The sequence below is a fragment of the Lynx canadensis genome, chromosome D3 (genome assembly GCF_007474595.2).
Source record: "Lynx canadensis isolate LIC74 chromosome D3, mLynCan4.pri.v2, whole genome shotgun sequence".
Taxonomy (NCBI): domain Eukaryota; kingdom Metazoa; phylum Chordata; class Mammalia; order Carnivora; family Felidae; genus Lynx; species Lynx canadensis.
The window spans coordinates 41384145-41407935 of record NC_044314.2 but is presented as its reverse complement, the minus strand read 5'-3'; the positions used below and the strand labels follow the sequence as shown (position 1 = coordinate 41407935).

General features: G+C 37.4%; 2 protein-coding genes across 5 annotated transcripts in view; one reads left to right on the top strand and one right to left on the bottom strand.

The window, feature by feature from the left end:
- The window catches only part of DSG1 (desmoglein 1), a 34620-nt gene extending 16168 nt beyond the window's left edge, over window positions 1–18452 (top strand). The window contains 10 exon segments of the mRNA XM_030336564.1: window positions 1861–1995; window positions 2299–2484; window positions 5017–5276; window positions 6573–6712; window positions 9840–10185; window positions 11811–11866; window positions 11869–11942; window positions 12274–12346; window positions 15200–15408; window positions 17406–18452. Of these exon segments, the coding sequence (XP_030192424.1) occupies window positions 1861–1995; window positions 2299–2484; window positions 5017–5276; window positions 6573–6712; window positions 9840–10185; window positions 11811–11866; window positions 11869–11942; window positions 12274–12346; window positions 15200–15408; window positions 17406–18452 (2526 nt within the window).
- DSC1 (desmocollin 1) overlaps window positions 1–23791 on the bottom strand; it is a 360764-nt gene that overhangs the window by 196628 nt on the left and 140345 nt on the right. The gene's annotated exons all lie outside the window — the stretch shown is intronic.

The following is a 23791-nucleotide window of genomic DNA, read 5'->3' as shown; positions in this document are numbered from 1 at the left end:
CACGAAGCCTGACACGGGGCTCGAACTCACAAACTGCGAAATCATGACCTGAGCCAAACTCGGATGCTTAATCGACTGAGTCATCCAGGCACCCCTAAAAGCTCTATTTTTTTAATGTATTCTATAATGAAATAGATTTAAGAAACAATTGCTATTACATCCCCCATCTTGGCGAGTCACAGCGCATGAACATGGTAGAAGCTCTAAGAATTCCTACAAGCTAAGAAACTTGTTTATCTTTCTTTTAGCCCAGAATATCCTAAGCTCATCTGACAACAGAACTCTTCTTTTTCCTTCCTATATCTCACCTACTGACAGACCACTGATTACTTTGGGAAATGAATCACAGAATCAGTATGATGGAAAGGAATTGAGTACAATCCAGACCAACCTTCTCATTTACCAATAAGAAAATAATTAGTGATTGTTAGCAAGTTAGAATCAAGTTAGAATTTATTAATGCCATGTGGTCCCATTATTTAATATAAAAGTATCAACATTTTCATCTTTTAAAAAATATTGATAGGATTTACCAGGTGTGTATGTGTTTGGGGGTTATAAACGAAGAAGTTTTATTTTTGAATGGATAGTTACTTAAATTTTAGTTTAATTATTATAGTTATTTTGAAATGATGATTCCCCTATTAATGACTCCTACATTTAGGATAAATGAGATTATTTTCACACTGTTTAATGATCCCAAAACTATCAGTTCCTAAGTCACCTGTATCTCCTTTTTCACTTGTTTGAAAACAACCATCAGAAGAAATTAACTATTAACATTTTCTCTCTTAAACTTCCTTAAAGAGCCCAATGGAATTCCTTTAATGTCACAAGACTTTTAGTGGTGAAGAGCCCTAAATATTAAAGGAACTCTGCAGTCACTGGCAGGCCACCAGAGCAGATATTTTTAACGTAGAGACCACGGAGAGCCCTCATGATGTCGCTAACTATGAATCCTATAAAACGATATCCACAATTTTGAATGAGGATGTGTGTATGCATGTGTCTGGAAAAGGCTTCACGGTTTTTTCTAGCTTGTAAAAATTTAAGCACCATTGAGTAGAATCAAGAAGACGGATCATCAATAACGCCACTGCTTCCACCTACCACTCCCACCTCCCAGAAATGCAAATCATTTCTTATGTCTTTATTCTTCTTGCACATTCCATGGCTGATTATTTACGGCTTGGAATTTTCATGCCATTAATTCTTGGTAAACCTTAATCTCTCTCCTCCTGACCATTTTGGTCATTTTATAAACTTTTGGTCACTTTATAAACTTTTTCAACCCTGGACATATAATAAGGAATGAGGCCTTTAAAAGTGTTGTTTCTTTTAAATGACGCTGGATAAGCATTGCTGGAAATAGAAGTACCAACTGTTTGGGGCGCCTGGCTGGCTCAGTTGATTAAGTGTCCGACTTCGGCTCAGGTCATGATCTCACGGTCCGTGAGTTCGAGCCCTGCGTCGGGCTCTGTGCTGACAGCTCAGAGCCTGGAGCCTGCTTCGGATTCTGTGTCTCCCTCTCTCTCTGCCCCTCCCCTGCTCATGCTCTGTCTCTCTCTGCCTCAAAAATAAGGAAGGAAGGAAGGAAGGAAGGAAGGAAGGAAGGAAGGAAGGAAGGAGAACGAAAGAAAGAAAGAAAGAAAGAAAGAAAGAAAGAAAGAAAGAAAGAAGTACCAACTGCTATATTGATTCATTGAGATCTGCGGATTTTCAATATTCTCTGTTGCCCTGTTTTAATCATAGATTTACGTTGAACTAACATTCTAAAAGAACTTTGCATGAGGCAGAATCAGGACTGTCTAGATCAACTGTGATATGTTTTGTAATGTGTTTTGATATGTGTGCTTTTAGCAATACAGCCAGTATTCCCTTGCTGTGAGAGGCTCAGACCGAGACGGTGGGGCAGATGGCATGTCAGCAGAGTGTGAATGCAACATTAAAATCCTTGACGTTAATGATAACATCCCGTACATGGAACAGTCTTCAGTAAGTGTTTGTCCTTGGAATTAATAACTTTAATTCTAAAATTTGTTTAAATAATTTTATTCATAGGGACACGTGATAGTTTTAGTCACATAAAACCCAAATGTAAACAAACACGTACATTGTCTTGTGTTTGTTTACATAATACATGGGCAAAATATATGTATTTGGACAACGAAACATGAGACTATAAACACAGATCTCTTTTCTAAATAATGAATGACCATAAACATTCTCTGAAAATCTGGTATAGTTCTTCTCTCACTCACACAGTTGGTGTTAAATTTTTTTTCCTTCTTCTTTCAGTATTCTGCTAGTATTGAAGAAAATGCTCTACATTCAAATTTGGCCCAGATTAGAGTAATTGACTTGGACGAAGAGTACTCAGCTAACTGGATAGCAGTCATTTTCTTTATCTCTGGAAATGAAGGAGGTTGGTTTGACATAGAAATGAATGAAAGAACAAATGTGGGAATTTTAAAGGTTGTTAAGGTATGGTATAATTACCCTAAATAATTTAGTTTTTTAGTCTTTTTCAAAATGTTAATCTTAAAATGTTAACATCTCACAAAATTGAGTAAAAGAATAAAATACAGTGTTTTAAAATGATATATGACATAGAGCTTTTTTACCATTTTTCCGCTTATATCACTTTATGAAGCCAGGCATTAAACTTGAACTTGACAGTCTCTTCTATTAATACACTATGCCTTCACAGATCATATAAATTAAGAGAATTCTAAAAATGAATCTTATTTTATACTCACAACAAAGTATGAGTAACCCTTAAGGTTCAGTTTCAGACGTTTGAAAAATATTTTTAAGCAGATTGAACATGGCCTTATAAAAATGTGTCTGTGTCAATAATGTACATTAATTAATATGCACTAAGAATATTTATCATGTAATTAAAAGTTTAGTTCTCCAGTGTGTTTTTATAAAATTAAAATTAAATTACTGTCATTATAGAATTATCACAGTCCCATCTCCCTGTGGCTGCTGACCAAGGCTTATTATGAACACAAATATACTAGAGATTTGGTCCAAGCAACAAAGATTTGGTCCAAGTCAACAGAATTCTCCTATGTCCCCCCTACATTGATGACCCACCACATGTACCAGAGGTAGAATTTCCTCTAAGATGTGAGAAAAAGAGAATGTGACTCCTGGGGAGCTGATAGTGAAGGTTTCAGCCTGTGCTAGAAGATGGATTTATGCATTCTTTATGGCAAAACATAGTCATTTTTAAAACTATTTCCTTCTTTCAGAATAGTCCTGGGAAACAGACATCTAAGAATTCTGTCCCCATAAGAATGTGCGATCATTTATCTCATGTCTTCATAAAGTGTCACTATGCCTATAGTTTCTATTTCCTGACGCAGGATGCAGATGTTTTAGTTTATTCCTCACAGTATCCCTGAAAATTAGGTTATATGCCCATATTGCAGATAAATACACTGAGGTTCAGAGACAGTATGTAACCTGTTCGAGTTCTGATAGCTAGTAAGTGGTATGGCTGACATTCAAACATAAGTTTCTCTAGCTATAAGTTCATATTGTCTCCTCTGTTCTATCTAGGATTCCATACTGGGGAAAATGAGTCCTAATCTTTTTCATCCCAAATAACTACATTACTTTTAAAAATTAGTCTATTTATCTTCAATATCTCTATCCATAAAATAGGAATAATGTTGATTTTTCTTCCAGGCATGATATCCTATATTAATTCCTTTATTATAATTATGTGTAATATATATGTATACATGATATTATAGACTTTCTTGGAATTACAAATGAAGCCAACATTATAGCAAGGATTAAAAATTGTACTAAATGGAGGGGTGCCTGGGTGGCTCAGTTGGCTAAGCATCCCACTTCGGCCTAAGTCATGATCTCACTGTTCCCTAGTTTGAGCCCCACGTCAGGCTGTGCTGACAGCTCAGAACCTGGAGCCTGTTTCAGATTCTGTGCCTCCCTCTCTCTCTGCCCCTCCCCCACTCATTCTCTCTCTCTCTCTCTCTCTCTCTCTCTCTCAAAAATAAATAAACATTAAACAAATTCAAAAAAATGTACTAAGTGGAGAGTTTGATGTATGAATCGATGGTCATCTAAATTACTCTCACATGAAAATTTAGAAAAATACACTTGGAACTTATGGGCGTAATGCATAGTTGTTTGTGAATTTCATAAGTGGTGAATTGACACCAACTTTCATAATGAAAATGACTACTTGATTATTTTATAATATGAAATAAATTTTTTCCAGAATATACTGAAGAAAATAAGGATTTTTATTATTTTTATACTCTGATTACTAGACTTATTTAAAGAAGTCACATTTACAGAAGTAAAATTTCTTCTAAATAGTACTTTATGGATAAAAAGTCAAATGATTGAATGCACTATATATTTGGTCCATACTTTGTAATAAATAAGGCTACTTTTAAAAAAATGTTTATTTTTGAGAGAGAGAGTATGTATGCATAAGGAGAGGGGCAAAGAAAGGGGGAGAGAGAATCCCAAGCAGACTCTGTGAAGTCACAGCAGAGCCCCATGTGGGGCTCGCAGGGCTCAATTCCACAAACCATGTGATCATGACCTGAGGTGAAATCAAGAGTTGAACACTTAACCAACTCAGCCACCCAAGTGCCCCTAGATCTACTTTTTGAGAAAAATGAAATGATAGAAGCTAACATAAACTTCTTTTTGCTACAAAATGCAAAAGACAAAAGACAAAATGCATCTATATATTTTAAGTTTTTAATTTGCTTGATGTATAATTAAAATTCATGTCATATATTACCAACTGTTTTGACAAAGGACCTAGGACAATTGGATTTTTTTCTTGCTATATTTTCATGTGTTTGTATTGAATTAAAGAAAGAATAGAGCGTGTATGTATATGTATTTATATTTAATTAAAGAAAGAGATGTAAGAGTTTTCTGGCCTATTATCAAAGGATTTGTCTTTCTTCCAAAATGTTTTTTCCTTATAGTAAAACTATTTCACTCTGTCATTTCTAGCCCCTAGATTATGAAGATATGAAGAATCTGCAACTTAGTATTGGTGTCAGAAATAAAGCTGAATTTCATCATTCAGTTATGTCTCAATACAAACTCACAGCAACCGCCATCTCTGTGACTGTGTTAAATGTAATTGAAGGCGCAGTGTTCCGTCCAGGTTCAAAGACATATGTAGTGACTAGCAACATGGGACAAAATTATAAAGTGGGAGACTTTATAGCTACTGACCTTGACACAGGTGTAGCTTCAACAACTGTTAGGTAAGACTGATATTCTCCAAATAACTTTTACCATATATGGAACTTAAATACAGTGTGCTCTCTTTAGAAATTTTAAGTATCCAAATTAAAATACTTTATTTTTGAAACCATCATTCAATCATAAAAAGTACTAACTACTGAATTGTTGTTTAATTTAGAGCTTTTAACTTAGGAAAACATAAAAAATTGTGCAAATGTAAGATGTAAAAAAAGTAAAGGTGTAAAATGTGGAAAATATTGGAAGTTTGACATTTCTGTGTTTATGTATTTTATTGACCAATTAGCTGATTACCACATATCATGGTTATTCTCCCAGAAGATCTGATGGACTGATTTTCCCATTGCAGATCTGCCCAGATTGAAATCAATTAGATTTAGTTAGCTCATTTCAGCTACTCTCTTCACTTTATAATCAGCATTGAATAATGATACACTCTCTTTGTACTCCACAGATGTGAGTTCATTGAGGGCGGACCATCCCTCCCCATCCCCTCCCATCTAGTCTTTGAGTTTCACAGTGCCTGAGACAGAGTTATCTAAGCAATGTTTAATAAATATGTAAATGAGAAGGAAATTCAACAGAAGCCCTATAAAGTCATTGTGAATATGAGAAGGGGGAGTAAAAATTGGGAGAGAATGAAACCACAAACTGATGGAGAAGTAACTTAACTTCTTAGGGAAGAGAACAGTTTAGAATTAGAAGCAGCCCAGGGAGTTCCAGGATCTGGGTCTTCCAGGATAGTTCTGATGCTACCAAAACCAAATGAAAATGAGACTTCAAGCATCAAAGATGATTCTGACATCCAAGTGGGCATGAGATATTCCATTAGAAATGGCTGCCAGCAATTTATTTTTCTTAAATTTAAACCTTTCCTATTTATTTTTAAAAAAATTTTTTTTAGAGAGAGAGAGAGCGGGGGAGAAGAGCAGGGGGGAAGAAAAAGAGAGAGAAAGAGAGAGAGAGAGCGAGAGAGAGAGAGAGAGAGAATCTTAAACAGGCTCCACACTCAGCGAGGAGCCTGACTCGGGGCTTGATCCCACACCACCCTGGGTTCATGACCCGAACCAAAATCAAGAGTTTGATGCTCAACTAGCTGAGCCACCCAGGCACCCCAAACCTTTTCTATTTCTGAATGTGGTGGCACTTCCCGGATAAAAAATAAAGTCTCTAATAATCGAAAATAATATCCAGGGGTTATAACTACTGACTTGAAATATGTGTTTTATAATCAAAATCTCTGTCTGTTTCTCTTTTAGATAGCTAACATTAATTTGTACTGTTTTCTTCAAATACAGATATGTAATGGGAAATAATCCTGCTAACCTACTTGATATTGACTCAAGAACAGGCATAATTACTTTGAGAAATGCAGTTACCATGGAACAATATAAAATGCTTGGGGGGAAATACCAAGGAACAATTCTATCTATAGATGGTAAGAAATCAACTTAACTTTTTTTCCCTTCTAGAGGAAATTATATATACACTCAAATATTAAAATTTTAATTGTTATATTTTGAAATAATCCTTTCCCAACAGAAAAATCATACTGGCTATTATAGATTCAAATTTTTAATAATATGAGAAACAGTGTAACTCAGTGGCTAAGCCCATGAGCTCTGGAGTGAGACTGGATTGGTATCTTTCACCATCCCTTAGTAGCAATAAGATTTTAAAGAAGTTACTTAACCCTTTTATTCCTCAGTCTTTTCTTCTGTAAAATGGGACTCTAACATTATGGATCTAGAGATATTAAACGAATTATTAACATGTAAAGCACTTAGAAAAGTGCTGACATTCAATAGATATTAGTTCTTATTCATTTCAAATGAAAATTTTAACTTGTATTCTTAAATTACTTTCAAATAATTAGTCCAAAAGAAAAGTTGACATGACTTTACATAATTTTTTTGGAAAGGTGATATACAATTTCATGTGAACAATTTGGAAGTAGCATGCTTATATTACTTTGCCAAACCAACAGAATTAAAATTAGGTTGGCCACAAGAGGAGAGAAGTCTGAGACTAATTCCACTAAGCAATATTTGCTAATTCAGTTCCTCTTCTTGACTTTCTATTTCTCCCCTTTTCTCTCTCTCTTGTCTCTTTTGATTGTCCTAGACAGGGGTTGACAATTTCCACTTGCTTTACAGATTAAAAACAAATGAAATAGCATGTCTTTAAAGTCATTCAACCAGGTGGCCCAGTTGGTTAAGCATCTGTCTGCCTCTTGATCTCAGCTCACGTCATGATCTCATAGTTTGTGAGATTCAGCAATGACAGCCTGGGGGCTGCTTGGGATTCTCTCTCTCCCCCTTTGTCTGCCCCTCCCCTGCTTGTGAGTTTGTGTACACTCTGTTGCATGCACTCTCTCTCTCTTAAAATAAATAAACTTTGAAAAGAAACCATAAGTTTAAAGTCTTTCAACAATTCAGAAATTTACCAAATTATACTGGTTTTTTATCATAATTAGTCAAAATAAATGTAGTTTTAAGAAAATTATTTATTTATTTATTTTGAGAGAGAGAGAGAGAGAGAGAGACAGAGAGAGAGCAGGAGCAGTGGAGGGGCAGAGGGAAAGAGAGAGAAAGAGAATTCCAAGCAGGCTCTGTGCTGTGAGTGCAGAGCTCTACATGGGTCTGGAACCCAGAACTTTGATATATGACCTGAGCCAAGACCAAGAGTTGGATTCTTTTTTTTTTTTTAACTTTTTTAATGTTTATTTATTTTTGAGAGAGAGAGAGAGAGAGAGAGAGAGAGAGAGCACAAGCGGGGGAGGGGCAGAGAAAGAGAGAGGGAGACCACAGAATCCGAAGCAAGCTCCAGGTTCTGAGCTGTCAGCACAGAGCCTGTTGCGAGACTAGAACTCTAGGACTGCGAGATCATGACCTGAGCCAAAGTCAGACGCTTAACCGATTGAGCCACCCAGGCACACACCCCCACCCCCCGCCCCAAGAGTCAGATTCTTAACTGACTGAGCCACTCAGGCACACCAAAATAAATGTGGTTTTAAAAAATATACATTACAAATAGAAATGCTGATTTAATCTATAGATAAAACTTGTTTTGATTCAGTGCTGAAATTATCTTAAGCAATTGCCACTTTACTCCTTTTGCAGACAGCCAACATCAAGCTTAATTAGATACATGAAGAAACTGGAACTTCTGCTTATGAAATTATTAGGCTTAGGGCAAATAGAGAGCATTCCTTTTGTCTTCAAAAAATGCAAACTTATAAGTAGCGTATGCAATGATAATGATAAAAATAACAACAAAAACAACAGCAATAGCAGAATCAGCACAGCTGAGCTGAAAGGGCATGGGCTTTGATATTGGATAGACTGAATTTAAACTTGTCTCTGTTATGTTTCTTCATTTATTCAAAAATTATATATTGAATCCTGATGAAATGCCAGCCATTGTGCCAGGTTCTAGGGTTATATCAATGAACAAAGTCTGACACAGAGCTCACATTTCTGTCATAGAGATAAAAACAATGACTTCAAACAAAATCATTCCTATGTGTTTACCCAATTTTAATAATCTTAGGAGAAGTCCTAACTATAAAAGTCTGAATGTACAGAGATGTTAATTATAGCATTATCTATAATAATTAACAGGTAATATGGTAGGTAAACTATGGTCCACTTGATGTGAAATTATGTAACCATAAAAAAAACTATATAATGAAAAGTTTATTGACGTATGGAAGAATTCTCACAATGCAAATTAAAAAAAATAAAATGGAATGAGCCATATGATCTGTCAATATAACATAAATAAGTAACAAATTTTAGGCATTATAATTAAGGTTAAAAGATAATGCAACAGTGCCCAGGTGACTTAGTCGGTTAAGCATCTGACTTCAGCTCAGGTCATGATCTCATGTTCAGGAGTTCAAGTCCCACATGGCGTGTAGAGAATACGTAAATAAAAACTTAAAAAAAAAAAAATGAAAGACCGTAAAACAACAAATAAAATCCAGGTCTAAAATATCGAGAAGTGTGTAAAACATTGTCTAAAAATGACTCCGCTGTGGCTTATCACACACCACTGGCAAATACATAACATGGCATTTATTGTTTATGCTTCTCAACATATGGGACAGTTTTTCAGGAGAGCACTAATATTCACCTTGGTCTCGGGTTGTCCTGGGTGGCTCAGTCAGTTAAGTGTCCGACTTTGGCTTAGGTCGTGATCTCACAGCTCATGAATTCCTGCCCCATGTGGGGGTCTGTGCTGACAGCTCAGAGCCTGGAGCCTGCTTCAGATTCTGGTCTCCCTCTCTCTCTGCCCCTTTTTCCTACTCGAGCTCTCCTCTCTCTCTCTCCGTTCTCTCTTTCTCTCTCTCAAAAGTAAGTAAACATTTAAAAAAATTTGTTTTAAATATTCCTCTTGTCTTATTTAAAAACTCAGTCACAAACAAGAGACGATTGGGAAGTTACTGAATTGATGAGAAGAAAAACATTGAAATAAATTATTGATTCAAAAATGGCTTTGTGTTGTTCGACAATTATTACAGTATGTGTATAGATATTTCTTCCATTTTAAATCTGTTACAGATACTCTTCAAAGAACTTGTACTGGAACAATTAATATTAACCTCGACGGTTCCGGCTGGGAAGAGAATAATAAAAGTAATCAGGGAACCACTACTGAAGGCGGTGGAAATGGACGGCGGTTGGACAGAGTGCCACTGGAGGTGACACCGGAGGTGACACCGGAGGGTGACACCAGTACTAACACAGCCGACAAAACTTCCACTGATTACGGCGGTGGTACCAATATGGACGGGCAACACTATGACCAAACAGGTGGTGATTACCAGAGAAATCCCTTAGATAATGTCCATTTTGGTCCTGCTGGCATTGGACTACTCATCATGGGATTCTTGGTCCTAGGATGTAAGTACTTTTAACAATCTTATTCATAGGCATCCCCCTCCCTGAAATTATGGGGAGGAGACAAGCTTTCTGATCCTTTGATGAAAGGTACTTTCCAAATTCTTATTTTGTGCACGTATCAAGAAATGCCTGTTTGCTGTTGGGTTAATAAGATAAGAAAGTCAAAGTGCAATGGAGGACAAAAAGTTCCTTGCATTCAATCTCAGTGCAATGGGAAAGTGCCATAACAGGCAGGTCAGACTGCTATTTGAGTGAAGAAGACAATCAGAAAAGATCCGAACAATCAGAAAAGGCTAACGGAAAAAGCAAATTGCAGAATGTAACATAACATTTATGAGAAGAGCTAATTCTCTAATTTCACTTTTTTAGCCATCGTAATTATTAACCAACATTTTAAAACTTTAAAATTAAGTATTTTATAATGCTTCTTTATTATTTATTGAGAAACAGAGAGACAGAGACAGAGTATGAGCAGGGGAGGGGCAGAGACACGAGGGAGACACAGAATCCAAAGCAGGCTCCAGGCTCTGAACTGTCCCCATAGAGCCCAACGGGGTTTGAACTCACGAATTGTGAGATCATGACCTAAGCCGAAATCGGACGCTTTTGCCAACTGAGCCCACCCAGGCACCCCTAAAATTAGGTACTTATAAAAGTAACTTAATTACTCAGGCATTGTTTATCTCTACTGCAAGTAATAGATGACTTTCACTTTGAGCTTGTTTTTTATATTGTTGATTACCTTTGGGTAGTGTAGTTGGTAACAGATTTAAAAATTGTGCATGGGCTTTGGGGTCAAATACCCCTAGATACAAAGCTATCTCTAAACCCAGCAAATTTTCAAGAAAGCGAAATATACAGGATTCTTTCCCTCCTTTCTTTCTTTTTCCCCTCTCTTACTATCCCTCCCCTTATTACTATCCTTACTATGTTCCTTCCTCTCTACCTTGCTTATTGTTTCTTTCCAACCTTTGTCATATTTTCGACTTACATAGCCTTTACTTCATCCATCCGTTCATTCCAAATCATTTATCAAGATTATATCATATAAAAAACTCCGTGCTAGAAACTTACTTAAATGAATAAGAAAACCCAAATGATTACCAGAAAGACCTTGTTAGGTAGCATAATATTCTCTATTTGTGTGTGAATAAACTCAAGAAAAATTCCATGTGGAGGAAGTCTTTAGGGAATAATTACTTGAAGCATGGGTAAGATTTTACTGCTGAAATAAAAAAGCATGCATGTGTGAAAGGAAAAAAATAAGGCATGGAGGAGGGAACGCAAAGACTCAAACACATTGTCTGTCCTCTGCAGCTCTCCTTTTTGTCTCCTTTAATATTTTCCTGAGTAATGACAGCAAAAAGACTCATCTGTTTTAATGGTGTAACAATATCCTATAATTTGAATACTAGATAAGCAAATTAAAAAGTGATCACAGTCTAGAATACTGAAGCTCGCACTGATTTTGGTATCTGACCATCAATCAGTTTGTTTTCTGAAGCTTTCACAGTAATTTTAAAATCAAGTGCCATTATATTAGAGGTTCAAATTAATCATAAAAAGCAAGTTGTTTTATTTTAATGTGGCTCTGTGGCTAATTCCAATATTCCTATCCTTTCCCATCAGTGGTCCCGTTTTGTTGATCTGTTGTGACTGCGGCGGCGCCCCTCGTGGGGGAGCTGGCTTGAGCCTGTCCCCGAATGTTCAGATGGAGCAATTCACTCATGGGCAGTAGAAGGACCACAACCGCCTCCCATAGTAAGTGCTAACTTGTAAGAAATGGCCTTTGGCAGTCACCGACACTCACCCTCATGCACTGGAGCCAAGACGTTGGCCATCACTTGTGGTCTGTGCTGTTCTTTGTTCTGGGACAGCCAATGTGGAAAATGAAGAGAAATCAAAGGTACATCGAAATCAGATGGAAATAACCAGGAAAGGCTTTCGAAATGAGGTTTCAGGTTTTAAATGGATTTCAGAAGTTTCATAAATAGTGTTCTTTTAGAACCTGAGGTAATTTGAGAACAAACCCGAAGTATAATGATAGAAGCAAAAGAGTCATTAAAATGGGGAAATGTTTCTTGTCTTTTAGAGTGGATCCACTGTCTGTGTACCACCGGTACTACCTAGTAATGGAAATCTGATTGAATGCATTGACACCTCAGGTAAGAAGTTTTTTGGGTTTTGTTTTGTTTTTTTAATTTTAACAGCTCAAATGACGTAAGAAGGAATTCTGTTTTGTCTTTGCATACCATATCAGTTCTCAATTATCTTATTAATCTTTAAAATTATTTCTATCATTCACTTTTAAATGATTAATTTGCAAATTCAATGGTAAGGAAAAGCCTATAGTAATTATTATTTTTATATGTTGAATTTTTAAAATCTTCCTCAATGATTAGAGAGCACTTATGAGACGACTCTATTAGGACCTCTACAAATAGGAGAGAAGAACTGAAATGTAGCCACAAGTCAAGTTTGGTCCAGGTCCAAAAAATACAGTTGACCCCTGAACAACACAGTGTTAGAGATGTCGACCCCTGTGCAGTCAAAATACAAGTATTAACTTTTGGCTCCCCAAAACTTAACTATTAGTAGTCTGCTGCTGACCAGAAGCCTTACTGCTAGCATAAAACAGTTAATTAACACATAGTTTGCATGATATATATATATTATAATATATGGATATATATATCATATATTATATATAATACTGTATTCTTACAATAAAGTGAGCTAGAGAAATAGTTTTTAAGAAATCATAAGAAAGAAATAATACATTTACATTACTGAACTTATTCATTAAAAAATCTGCATTCAAGCCCATGAAGGGTCAACTGTACTAATTAGAATTAACATACAACCCAATTTTTTTAAGTTTATTTATTTTGAGAGTGAGAAAGAGAGCACAAGTGGGGGAGGGGCAGAGAGAGAGAGGGAGAGAGAGAATCCCAAGCAGGTTCCATGCTGTCAGTGCAGAGCTCAACACTGGGCTCGATGTGAGGCTCAATCCCATGAACCATGAAATCATGACCTCAATCAAGAGCCGAAATCAAGGGTCAGGCACCTAACCAACTGAGCCACCCAAACTCCCCAATGTATGACCCAATTAAAATAGATCTGTGCTCATTTCTGGAGGCTAAAATCTACCTTCACAATTCATGAATGATTCAAAACTACTCTGACTTAGCCACTATCATGACAAAGAAAAAAATTGCATCCATTCTCAGCATGAGCATAAAGGTTGACCTAAAAAGACTTGTCTGGCTTCTTAAATTGAAAGTAAGTGGATGAAACACCATCAGAATCTTTCCACATTCTCAGCTGAGGCTGTGTACAGGTGATGGGAGTTTTTCCTTGCACACCGTTAACCAAATTATAACTATGACACGCCTTAAAACAGGGGTGTAGACCAGTTCACAGGCAGAAATGAGGGAACAATTAGAATTTTACAGCAAAGGGATAGCTACCATGTTAGTAAAAACAAAGGTTTTTTTTTTTTAATTTTTCATAACTTTGAAAACACTTGTACCATCTTGCCTTTTCTCAATGTAAACAAAGTTAGTGATTCTCTTATTTTTCTCTCAGTCTTTTTCAAACTTGTTATCGTTACTTTCCTACTTAGAACTCTCTTTCTTTTCAAATGTGCATTTATTTTTGAGAGAGAGAGAGAAACAGAGTGTGAACTGGGGAGGGGCAGAGAGGAGAGGGAGACACGGAATCCAAAGCAGGCTCCAGGCTCCAAGCTATCAGGACAGAGCTGGACATGGGGCTCGAACCCATGAACCATGAGATCATGACCTGAGCCGAAGTTGGACGCTTAACCAACTGAACCACCCAGGCGCCCCCCTACTTTGAACTCTTTAAAATGGGAGAGGCACAGGAATGCTCACAGCCTGTAGAAACATACCTTACCCAAAGTACTAGACACACTAGCCTTTAAACCTATCTCTCCTCCCAATGTCTCCATTTTTGTTAATGACACCAACATCCCCTCACCTCAAAAGCAGAAGCTGGTTGACTCTTCTATCTTTTTATTCTTTTTTTTTTTAAGTTTATTTATTTATTTTGGGGGCAGGGTACACATGCAGGCCAGGGAGGGGCACAGAGAAAGGAAGAGAGAGGATCCCAAGCAGGGTCCCCACTGCCAGTGCAGAGCCTGACGTGGAGCTTGAAACCATGAACCACATATCATGACTGGAGCTGAAATCAAGAATCAGAAGCTCAGTCGGACTGAGTCACCAGGCATCCCTCTATCTCCCTATCCTTGACACCCACTCTGTTCTCAAGACTTGTCAAATCATCAGTCTATCAGGATTTACTTACACATTTATCCCTTCATTACATCTATAAACCTTTACACAAATCTAGAACAAAGCACAATGAGAGGCACCAGAGTCATAAAAGTATAAAAAACACACTGTCCCTAAAATCAAGATCTTTAAAATATTAAAGCCATGAGGCATTTATCCCACAGTCAACACTTTCCCTTTCCATGGCTCTTCCATAGTCTGACCCATGATTTTATCTAACTTACCTTGAATATTGTAACAAGATTCTATCCACCCATCACATCCAAGTGAAAACCAAGGTTCTCCAAGTAAACCTTTCCTCACCACAGCCATGGCCTCTCCTCTGAAGCCAGTGGTTCTTGGGCGTTCTTCTGGACACCCTGTGCTTCTAACATGTTGGAGTATTCTTATACTATTTAAATTTTAGAATTTCGGTGTTTCCCCCCCAGACTTCCTCAATTTGAAATCAAACTCTCTAAAGCATATGTTTTTATAACCTCTGTGCACCGCCTCCAGCATGACACAATTACCACAAATAGTTAACATCAATTAACAAATTAACAAACTGATTAATAATATTATTTTGAACTCAATATCATATTTACAGCTCTTTATGTTTTGTCTTTATTTGATTTAAATGAAGAAACCATACATTATAGAAAGTTATTAATTTTTAGTCTACAAGACACTAGAGAAAGTAAACTTGATTTTATCAACAACCTTTAGGGGTTTACACAAATGAGTATGGCGGCAGAGAAATGCAAGATCTAGGAGGAGGAGAAAGAACAACAGGCTTTGAATTAACAGAAGGGGTTAAAACACCAGGAGTACCTGAGATATGTCAAGAATATTCTGGAACATTAAGAAGAAATTCTATGAGAGAATGTAGAGAAGGAGGTCTGAATATGAACTTCATGGAAAGTTACTTCTGTCAGGTAAGGTCTTTAGCCCCATGCCTTCCTTTCCATCCTGTGCCCCCGGCTCTACTCCAGGCTGCCACTAGTCCCCAGCAGGGCTCTAGCAGTTTCCCAGCCTCTAGTCTATGCCTGACAATCATACTGCTGCTGGATAAAATTTCCGTAATTCTGAACTGATCACTTTACTGCTCTCCTTAAAAACAGCCAGTGGCTCCCAGCTCTATTTGTCCAAGGCATGAAGTCCAAACTCCTTAACATGACAATTAAGATTATTCATAAATTGACCCCTTCCCTCATCTCCAATTACTCCTTACCACCAATCCCACATACCACATGTCTTTGCCTCATTCACACTGCTCTATTCCCCTCCATGCCTTCGCCTATGCTGTGCCCCTCCTGGGATGATTTTATCCATTATCTCATACTCATCTTTTAAGACTCAACTCAAATAACACTGCCTCTCTGAAGCATTTACTGTTAGGCCTCACGTCTAAAACAAAATTGATGTTTCTTTATCTATATTTCTGTAGTGCTCTGTGTATACACCTTATAGAATATACCATTTACATTGGTAAAATATGTTTATATGTCTACCATGGTTTTTAGTGCCCTGTCCATATGTTCTCTACATCATGTTACCAGTACCTAACTCAGTTCCAGGCACATAGTAAACGTTCAGTAACTGTGAGTTCAAGAGCCACAGACATTTCCAAAACATTCTAAGAACAAGCAGGAATTAATTTTGCCATCCCCAGGTAGAGACTGTCTGTAACTACTTAAACTTTCAGGGATTTCCTATCTCTGAAACTGTCTTATCTCTGATAGATTTACATCCTTCTACATCCTGGCCTAAAATATTTTCTTTAACTCTCCTACTGGCTTAGAGGGTGGCTGATATCTTGAAAGAAAACACTGATAAATCCTTTCAAATAGCAGTAGATAATAATAAGAGAACTGTTGTTGAAACCCACAGGAATACTTCCTATCCATGTCCCTACAAATGAATGTTATTTTCATGAAAAGTATATTTCTGCCTCAAAACTTGTGCATCTTACCACTCCTCCCGCCCAGGACACACTGTGTGCTTTATTTACCCCCACTGCTTTATTCTAACCTCTGATCAAATATCATTTTCTGAGATGCTGCCCGTGGCTACTCTGTCACTCTATCCCTTGGCCCTGCACTTACCACCTCCTGATAAATACCTTATATGTTGTCTGTCTCATCCTAGTACAAGGTAAGTCTAATGAGAGAGAGACTTCAAGTGTTTTTGTTCACTGCTGTATTGCCAAGTTCCTAATAGAGAGGGTCTGGCAAATGGTAAGGACTAAAAAATATTTTTGAATGAAACGGCACAACGATTTGGTTTGCCGAGAAAAGTATTTCTGATACTTAACCTGAAAGTTTGCAATCCAATATTACAAATGATAAAAAATGAAATAAAGGTGCACATGTCTGTGGGCTTTCACTTTGAATTGAAGGAGATCTGATTTCTAAAAACCTTCAGTTTTAAATCCCCAAATGGCATGGAGCCAGAGTCAAATGTTCCTGTTGTTTTGCTAAAAAAGCCACATTCAAATAAATCTTCACTGAACCTCCAAATTCACTCCACTAAGGAAGGAAAGCACAGTCCTGGATGAACCTGAAACAACTATGAACTACCTTCTTTTCTACAAACCAAGGGAAAAGATTGGTGTACTTCAAGTTCAGGACTTTTAAGTACCTTCTTCTAACTTGGTTACAAAATAATTTATGCGATATTTTACTTGTGCTTTTGTATCTAAAGTGCACCTACGATGATTTTAAAAGTCGAAATGTATTATCAGAATAACAGCTAAAATAATTTCTAACCAAATTCTTTCAAGCAATTATATAATGATTTTTAAAACATCTTGGAATTTTGTTTTATATATTCTTCTTTGGGTAGTGCCCTGGAAGAAAAAAAGGGATAAAGATTTCTATTATTGCTAAATATGTATCCATAATTTCATTTTCTCTTCTCTCTGCAAATCCAGAAAGCATATGCTTATGCAGATGAAGACGAAGGACGCCCATCCAATGACTGTTTGCTCATATATGATATTGAAGGTGTAGGTTCCCCTGCTGGCTCCGTGGGCTGCTGTAGCTTCATCGGAGAAGACGTGGATGACAGCTTTTTGGACACACTGGGGCCTAAATTTAAGAAGCTGGCAGATATCAGCCTGGGAAAAGAAGCTGAACCATATCCAGACCCTGATCCCTCTTGGCCACCTGAGAGCACCGAACCGATCTGCCCTCAGCAGGGAACAGAGCCCGTCATTGGTGGACACCCACCCATCTCCCCACATTTCGGCACTACAACTGTCATCTCTGAGAGCACCTACCCCTCAGGACCTGGTGTACAGCATCCTATGCCTATTCCTGATCCTCTGGGCTATGGTAATGTCACTGTGACAGAATCTTACACCACCTCTGGCACTCTGAAGCCCTCTGTCCATGTTCATGATAACCGACATGCAGCAAACGTAGTGGTGACCGAGAGGGTGGTTGGCCCAATCTCTGGCACTGATCTGCATGGAATGTTAGAGATGCCTGACTTGAGAGATGGGTCAAATGTTATAGTGACAGAAAGGGTAATAGCACCAAGTTCAAGTCTACCCACCTCTTTGACCATGCCTGATCCTAGAGAGTCATCAAATGTGGTAGTGACAGAAAGAGTCATCCGACCGGTTTCTGGCATGATGGGCAATCTAAGTATACACCCTGAGTTATCAAATGCCCAAAATATGATTGTGACAGAGAGGGTTGTTTCCGGCTCTGGCATAAGCGGAATCAGTGGCCCTGCTGGGATAAGTGGAGGCAGTGGCCTGGTTGGCAGTGCAGCTGGAGTAAGTGGCAGTGGCATTGGGCAGATCAGCCTGGGAGGAGGTGGGGGCCTGGGTAGCAGCTTGGGGGGGACAGCCACCATTGGCCACATGAGGAGCTCCTCTGACCATCACTTTAGCCAGACCCTTGGATCTGCCTCCCCTAGTACAGCCCGAAGTCGAATCACAAAATACAGTACAGTACAATATACGAAGTAGCCAGGATCCCAGCACACTTGTTCTCAGTAATGGTGATTCAGATCCAGTTCCCACCACCAAAAAACTAACGATGTGATTTGTGATGCACAACTAGGTGCTAAGAAACCGTGGAGCAAAGTGAGAAACCACAATGGGGAAATAGATGGAAACAGTGCTGTTGGGCAAGAGCTCTCCTGAGCATTTGTAAACTTTTTTCTTACATTAATACTAATGGGATCGCGACAGTGAACTAAAACTTGAGACAGCATCTTCTTTGTGCCTATATGGCCTGTAGGGTCTTCTTTGCTTCTGTGTGGCCTGTCATGTATCTCCAGCACATGGAATAAATTAAGCTGAGTCACGCAAAGCACTGGCCTTAAGACGGCAATTGGAACAATTCTCCTTGACCTGTTTTTGACTTGCCATGTAGCTCAGGCAATATTGAAAAAGGACTAAACATGCAATATGTGCTCATGTATGTAGGAAGAATTTGAAATACGTGCCAGGCACCCTGTCAATTTCACAGATAACAGAAATAAAAATCCAACCATACATTCAGACCATGATTAACCGTTAAAGAAAAAAGTCTGACTACACAACCAAATTCACAAGCCACCAAGCTTAATAACTGCACTAGATAAAATAAACCTCATATTAGGAAACGTTTCCTGGGAGGAAATTTCCGTAAGAGAAACCTTACTTCCATAAGGCAACCGGGTAAGATTCGTTTGGGGGAAAACTGGCAATGTCTAAACCTGAATCTTGAGATGGGGCTTCAGCTGAAATTCCCATGGAGACAAGTTTTCTGACTCTAGTTTGTGTTTAGTGGAAGGTGCAAGATTTACAAATATTGCATGCTGGTGAGGTTGCAGGATATCGCACTCCTTCTTATAACTGTGGCTGACCTAATAACGGGAAACTTGCCGAGTGTACTTCTCTGACCAAAGCAAGTAACACCTGACATGGTTGTCATCCTTAGTGGTAAATTGCCTTCCAAGGAAGCAGATGGAAACCACGTTGTATTTTCAGATGTGTGTTTTATAGTGTTACTCATCCACATCAGCTCTTTATTATACATCTCCTAAGTTAAAATAATTTACTTAAGCTGAGCTGTGGAAAAAAAAAAAAAGCCTGCAGTATGGTTAAGCTTTGGGGGAAATTTTTTAAGGGGATCTAAAAGAAGTTTTAGAACATGTAAAATGTTAAATGGGAAAAGTTAGAATTGTTGCGTAAAAGTAACACCACTAATAGTTTTAATTTACTTTTTAAAATAACCCTCTGCTGCTATTTTGAAGGGGTCAATTCAAAACTTTTAACAGAGTTGATGATATTGTGTTAATACAAATGAAATTGTTCTCAACCACCCCATTTCGTTAGTCTATCTCACTCCCTAACTAAATGTTCTCACTAGAGTAAATGTTATATCCCTGATTTGATTTGTCAATAAGTTCTTGGTTGATATATGCTCCAGTTTATAGGTAGTTCCCAAATTATGCAGTATGATATATTTTTCTAGCTTCAAAATTTAATAATGTATTATTTATGGTACGTCATTTCTATGTGTTTGCTATATAGTATTACCTGGTTTAAAAATCTCTAAATAGAATCAAAGCATTCTTAGACAGGGGTAAATTTACTGTAGCAAGTTAGAGGAATTTTTTTCTCTTTTCTAAATTCAGTGTTAATGTGAGCTCACTAAAGTGAAACTTGACATGACAACATTTTTTAAGGATCATTCCCACCAATGACCCAAATTTCCCAGGGTATTACAAGATCAAAGAACAGTCACTCAACTTCCAACACTTGTCAAAATAGTGAACTATTTTATTAGAACTATTTTTCTCAGTGTTATAGCAGATGGTGTCAATACTTTCAAAGCCAAAAGATACATCCTATTCCATATGTAGACTATGTGAAATGTTGATAATGTGTAGCATGCCCAAATACAGAGGTGTAATAAGTCATTCACAGGGACTCTTCTTTTATTTCTTTCTCCCATTTGGGGGGTCTTCCATTAATGATGGAATCTTTCCAGAAATAAAGTCAAAAGGCATTTATTGAGATAAGCTGGGTCCAGGAGTTTGAAGGAAAATAATTACTAGTTAGTTATTAGTTAATTAATAAAAAAGAATCAATAAAAAGGAATTGATTTGACATATCATCAGAAGTGTTTTTAAAGATTCCTGATATCTTCCAAGAAGTTTTTTAGGTTGTCTAACGAATGCTAGATTGACCATCTTTAATAACTGTGTTATTAAGATCCATTAGTTACATAAACCATGGGAGATATAAAAAATGACAGTATTAGTTGTCGATCTTTCTAGGAAGCCACTTTCAAATAAATTTTTTTCAGGATTACACACTAGATGTACTAACTCTTTATTCTTAAGTCTTAAATTATCTTTTTAAAGATACCATTCTAACAATCATTTAAAGGCACGTCATTTTTCAATAAAGAACTTGGGGGAGAAATTAGTTCTACTCTGTACATGCTTTACTCTACTCATGGACCATAGGTCATTCTACAGACCTAAGATATGGAAGTTATTTTATAAGTGAATCGTTATAATTCAAATCTATATTGCAAGCTGAATACCAGATCAACATGCTCTCAACAAAAGAGAAAAGGAAGAAACAGCAATTTAGAGATTATGTGTATATAATTTGAAAACAGTGTGTTTAATGTTTATAAAACATCTGACTTTCTAAAGAGGTGGTACTTAGGGTCAAAATTATTGGATCATAAATACTTTATAATTTAATATCAACCGAAACACCATCTTTAGCTAATTTTGACACTGAATCCCAGTTATATCTGCTATATATTATTAGCTTCTATGTATATTACCTGATGTAATTGTATACACACCAAAAATTTACGGAAAAATTATCTTTTTGGGGAGACTTTTAGGCCTTCATCTGGACATCTATTCTACATTTGCATATAGTTTTTAGCCTTATAATCTCCACTCAATGTAGTTCCTTAACAGAATTTTAACTATATAGCTCCAAAACGTACATATTCACACTCCAACTGGATGTTTTTAGTTACATACCTAATTAATTTCTGAATTTATACCAACCTCTGAATGTCAACCAGGGTATAACACATATGATACCCTTTGACTTGGGTAAAGGTTTTACAATCATTGGCTAAAATAGCCATGGCTGTATAAGAAAGACACTCGAAACCCAAAACAACTTTTAGAAGTATTAGCCACGTTTTCCCATGACCATTTAATAAATTGCAACCTTTTGTAAGATTTCTGGTATTTTTAAGACTTACTTCACTTTGCACTGCAGTACACAGTCCACAGAGATTACTGGCCCCCATTAAATAGAATCCGCCTTCCAGTTCTAGATTGTTCAATTTATGTTAGGACAAACGCATGAATGTATCAACCTATTATCCATCAAAGAATTTTAAAACAAGGAATAATCTACTGTTTGTCTATATTCCTTCCATTTGATTATATTTGAATTACTAAACACTTTATCATCAAGCTGTACCTAGTCTAACTTATTTTTCTTTTGCTATTTTACAAGTATTTTTAAACTCTAATATTCATCTTTGGTGATGTTTAAAACAAGGTGCTTTCAGGTTTCAATATAAAAGTTCTTGGTTTATTTTGGTGCTAGTTCCTTGCTTGGTCCTCCGTTGGCTATTACAAGTCGGTTTGTAATTTCCAAAGACATATTTACAGCAATAAATGATTTGGTATGCCTCCATGATCTTTTCTGAATTGTATAGGTGGGGAGGTTGAGACTGTAAGGAATAATTAGAGGTTATCAAGTCTAATGACTATTTTCAGCCCATATGAGGGAAAAAATATTTTATTTTCACACTTTAAAACTTATTTTCCTTTTCCATTTTCTAGCTCTTTTTTTTCTTCTGTGTTTACTAAGGAGCCTCCTCTCCAGAGGGCTTTTCAGCAGATCAGATCACAGGCTTGAGCCGCCTCACACGAAAACATTAAGTGATAAATAGTTGGCCTTTTAAACTTCCTTCTGATACTTTTGGCATCTTCATACTTTTCTTTCTCTCTTTCATACTCTAATTTTTATTTTTGCTTACACTAGCATTATATTCTTTTAAATGGATTTTCTTCTTCTCTGCCTTTAAAATCATGCCCTTCCATCTTTATTGGGAGCACTTTTTGCCCCCACCTAATGCCACTTTCAGAACACTATCACCTTCATCTTACATGAAACCTTACCCTCTTCAGACTCATATGATCTGCTTGTATTCCTCTCCCTCTCTTCCGCTTGTGTCATTCACGGAACGCCCAACAATATCCTCGCTTTTACTGAAGACTCATATTCTGGCCCACAGTCTGCTGTAAACTTTCCAACTCCTGTGAGGATTCACAGTAACTGAAGCGACCACCTGGATGACACCCAACACCTGAAATTCTCAGTTCTTAGACCCCCATTTTCCCCATCCCACTTTAGCCACATGCAGCCTTGTCATAACCGAGCAGGGCACTTCTGTGGATGCCTGTTCCAGCCTTCACAGCCTCTGACCACTTCCTCCTGACTCTTCCAGCTTATGTGCTGAAGTATTCTGATTGTGCAATTCCTCCACTTCAATCAAAGCTGCCATGTTTTGACTCCTCCTACTTTCCCCTATCTGCCACCCCATGTTCCTCGTTGTCTAATCAAGCTTCATGAGTTCAACCACACTGCCTCTTGGGGAATGCCTTCAAACTCCTTGCCCTGCTCTCCCCTTTCATATCCCAAATCTTTCACCCTCTATCTCTGTCCTCACACAAACAGCTAAACAAGTGATTCAAGTAAACTGACTTTTTTTTTTCATTTTTAATACTCAATCTCAAATCTCAGATTAATATCAAATGCTTCTCTACAATCTTACCTGCTTCTCTGATAGACTTCCCATCTCATTATACTAGATTACTACTCCATACCTTCTCTGTCCTCAAAACTTCCACACCTCTTCTCTCCTCCTCATTCTTAGTTGGTGACCTAATCCTATTGTTCACCAGGCCTACACATCCACCTGTACTTGGACTCTTTCCCCCGTGCCTTATTACAATGGAGTTAGTGTCCTATTTATATAAAAAGACAATCCCCCACTTGTGCTCAAGGACTTTGCTCCTTCCCTAATAGTCCCTTTTTTGAAATCATCTCTCTCTCTCTCTCTCTCTCTCTCTCTCGCTCTTTCTCTGTTTTGATCATTTTCATTAGCACCCTTCCCTGACTTATTTTTTGTTTGTTTTCACTAAACTTCTTAAGAGTCATGTACACATGCCTTCTTTTCTTTCACATGTCTTATCAAACTTCAACCCCATCCCATCAATCCACCAGAATGGCTCTTGTCAAGTTTGTCCAAGACCTATAGA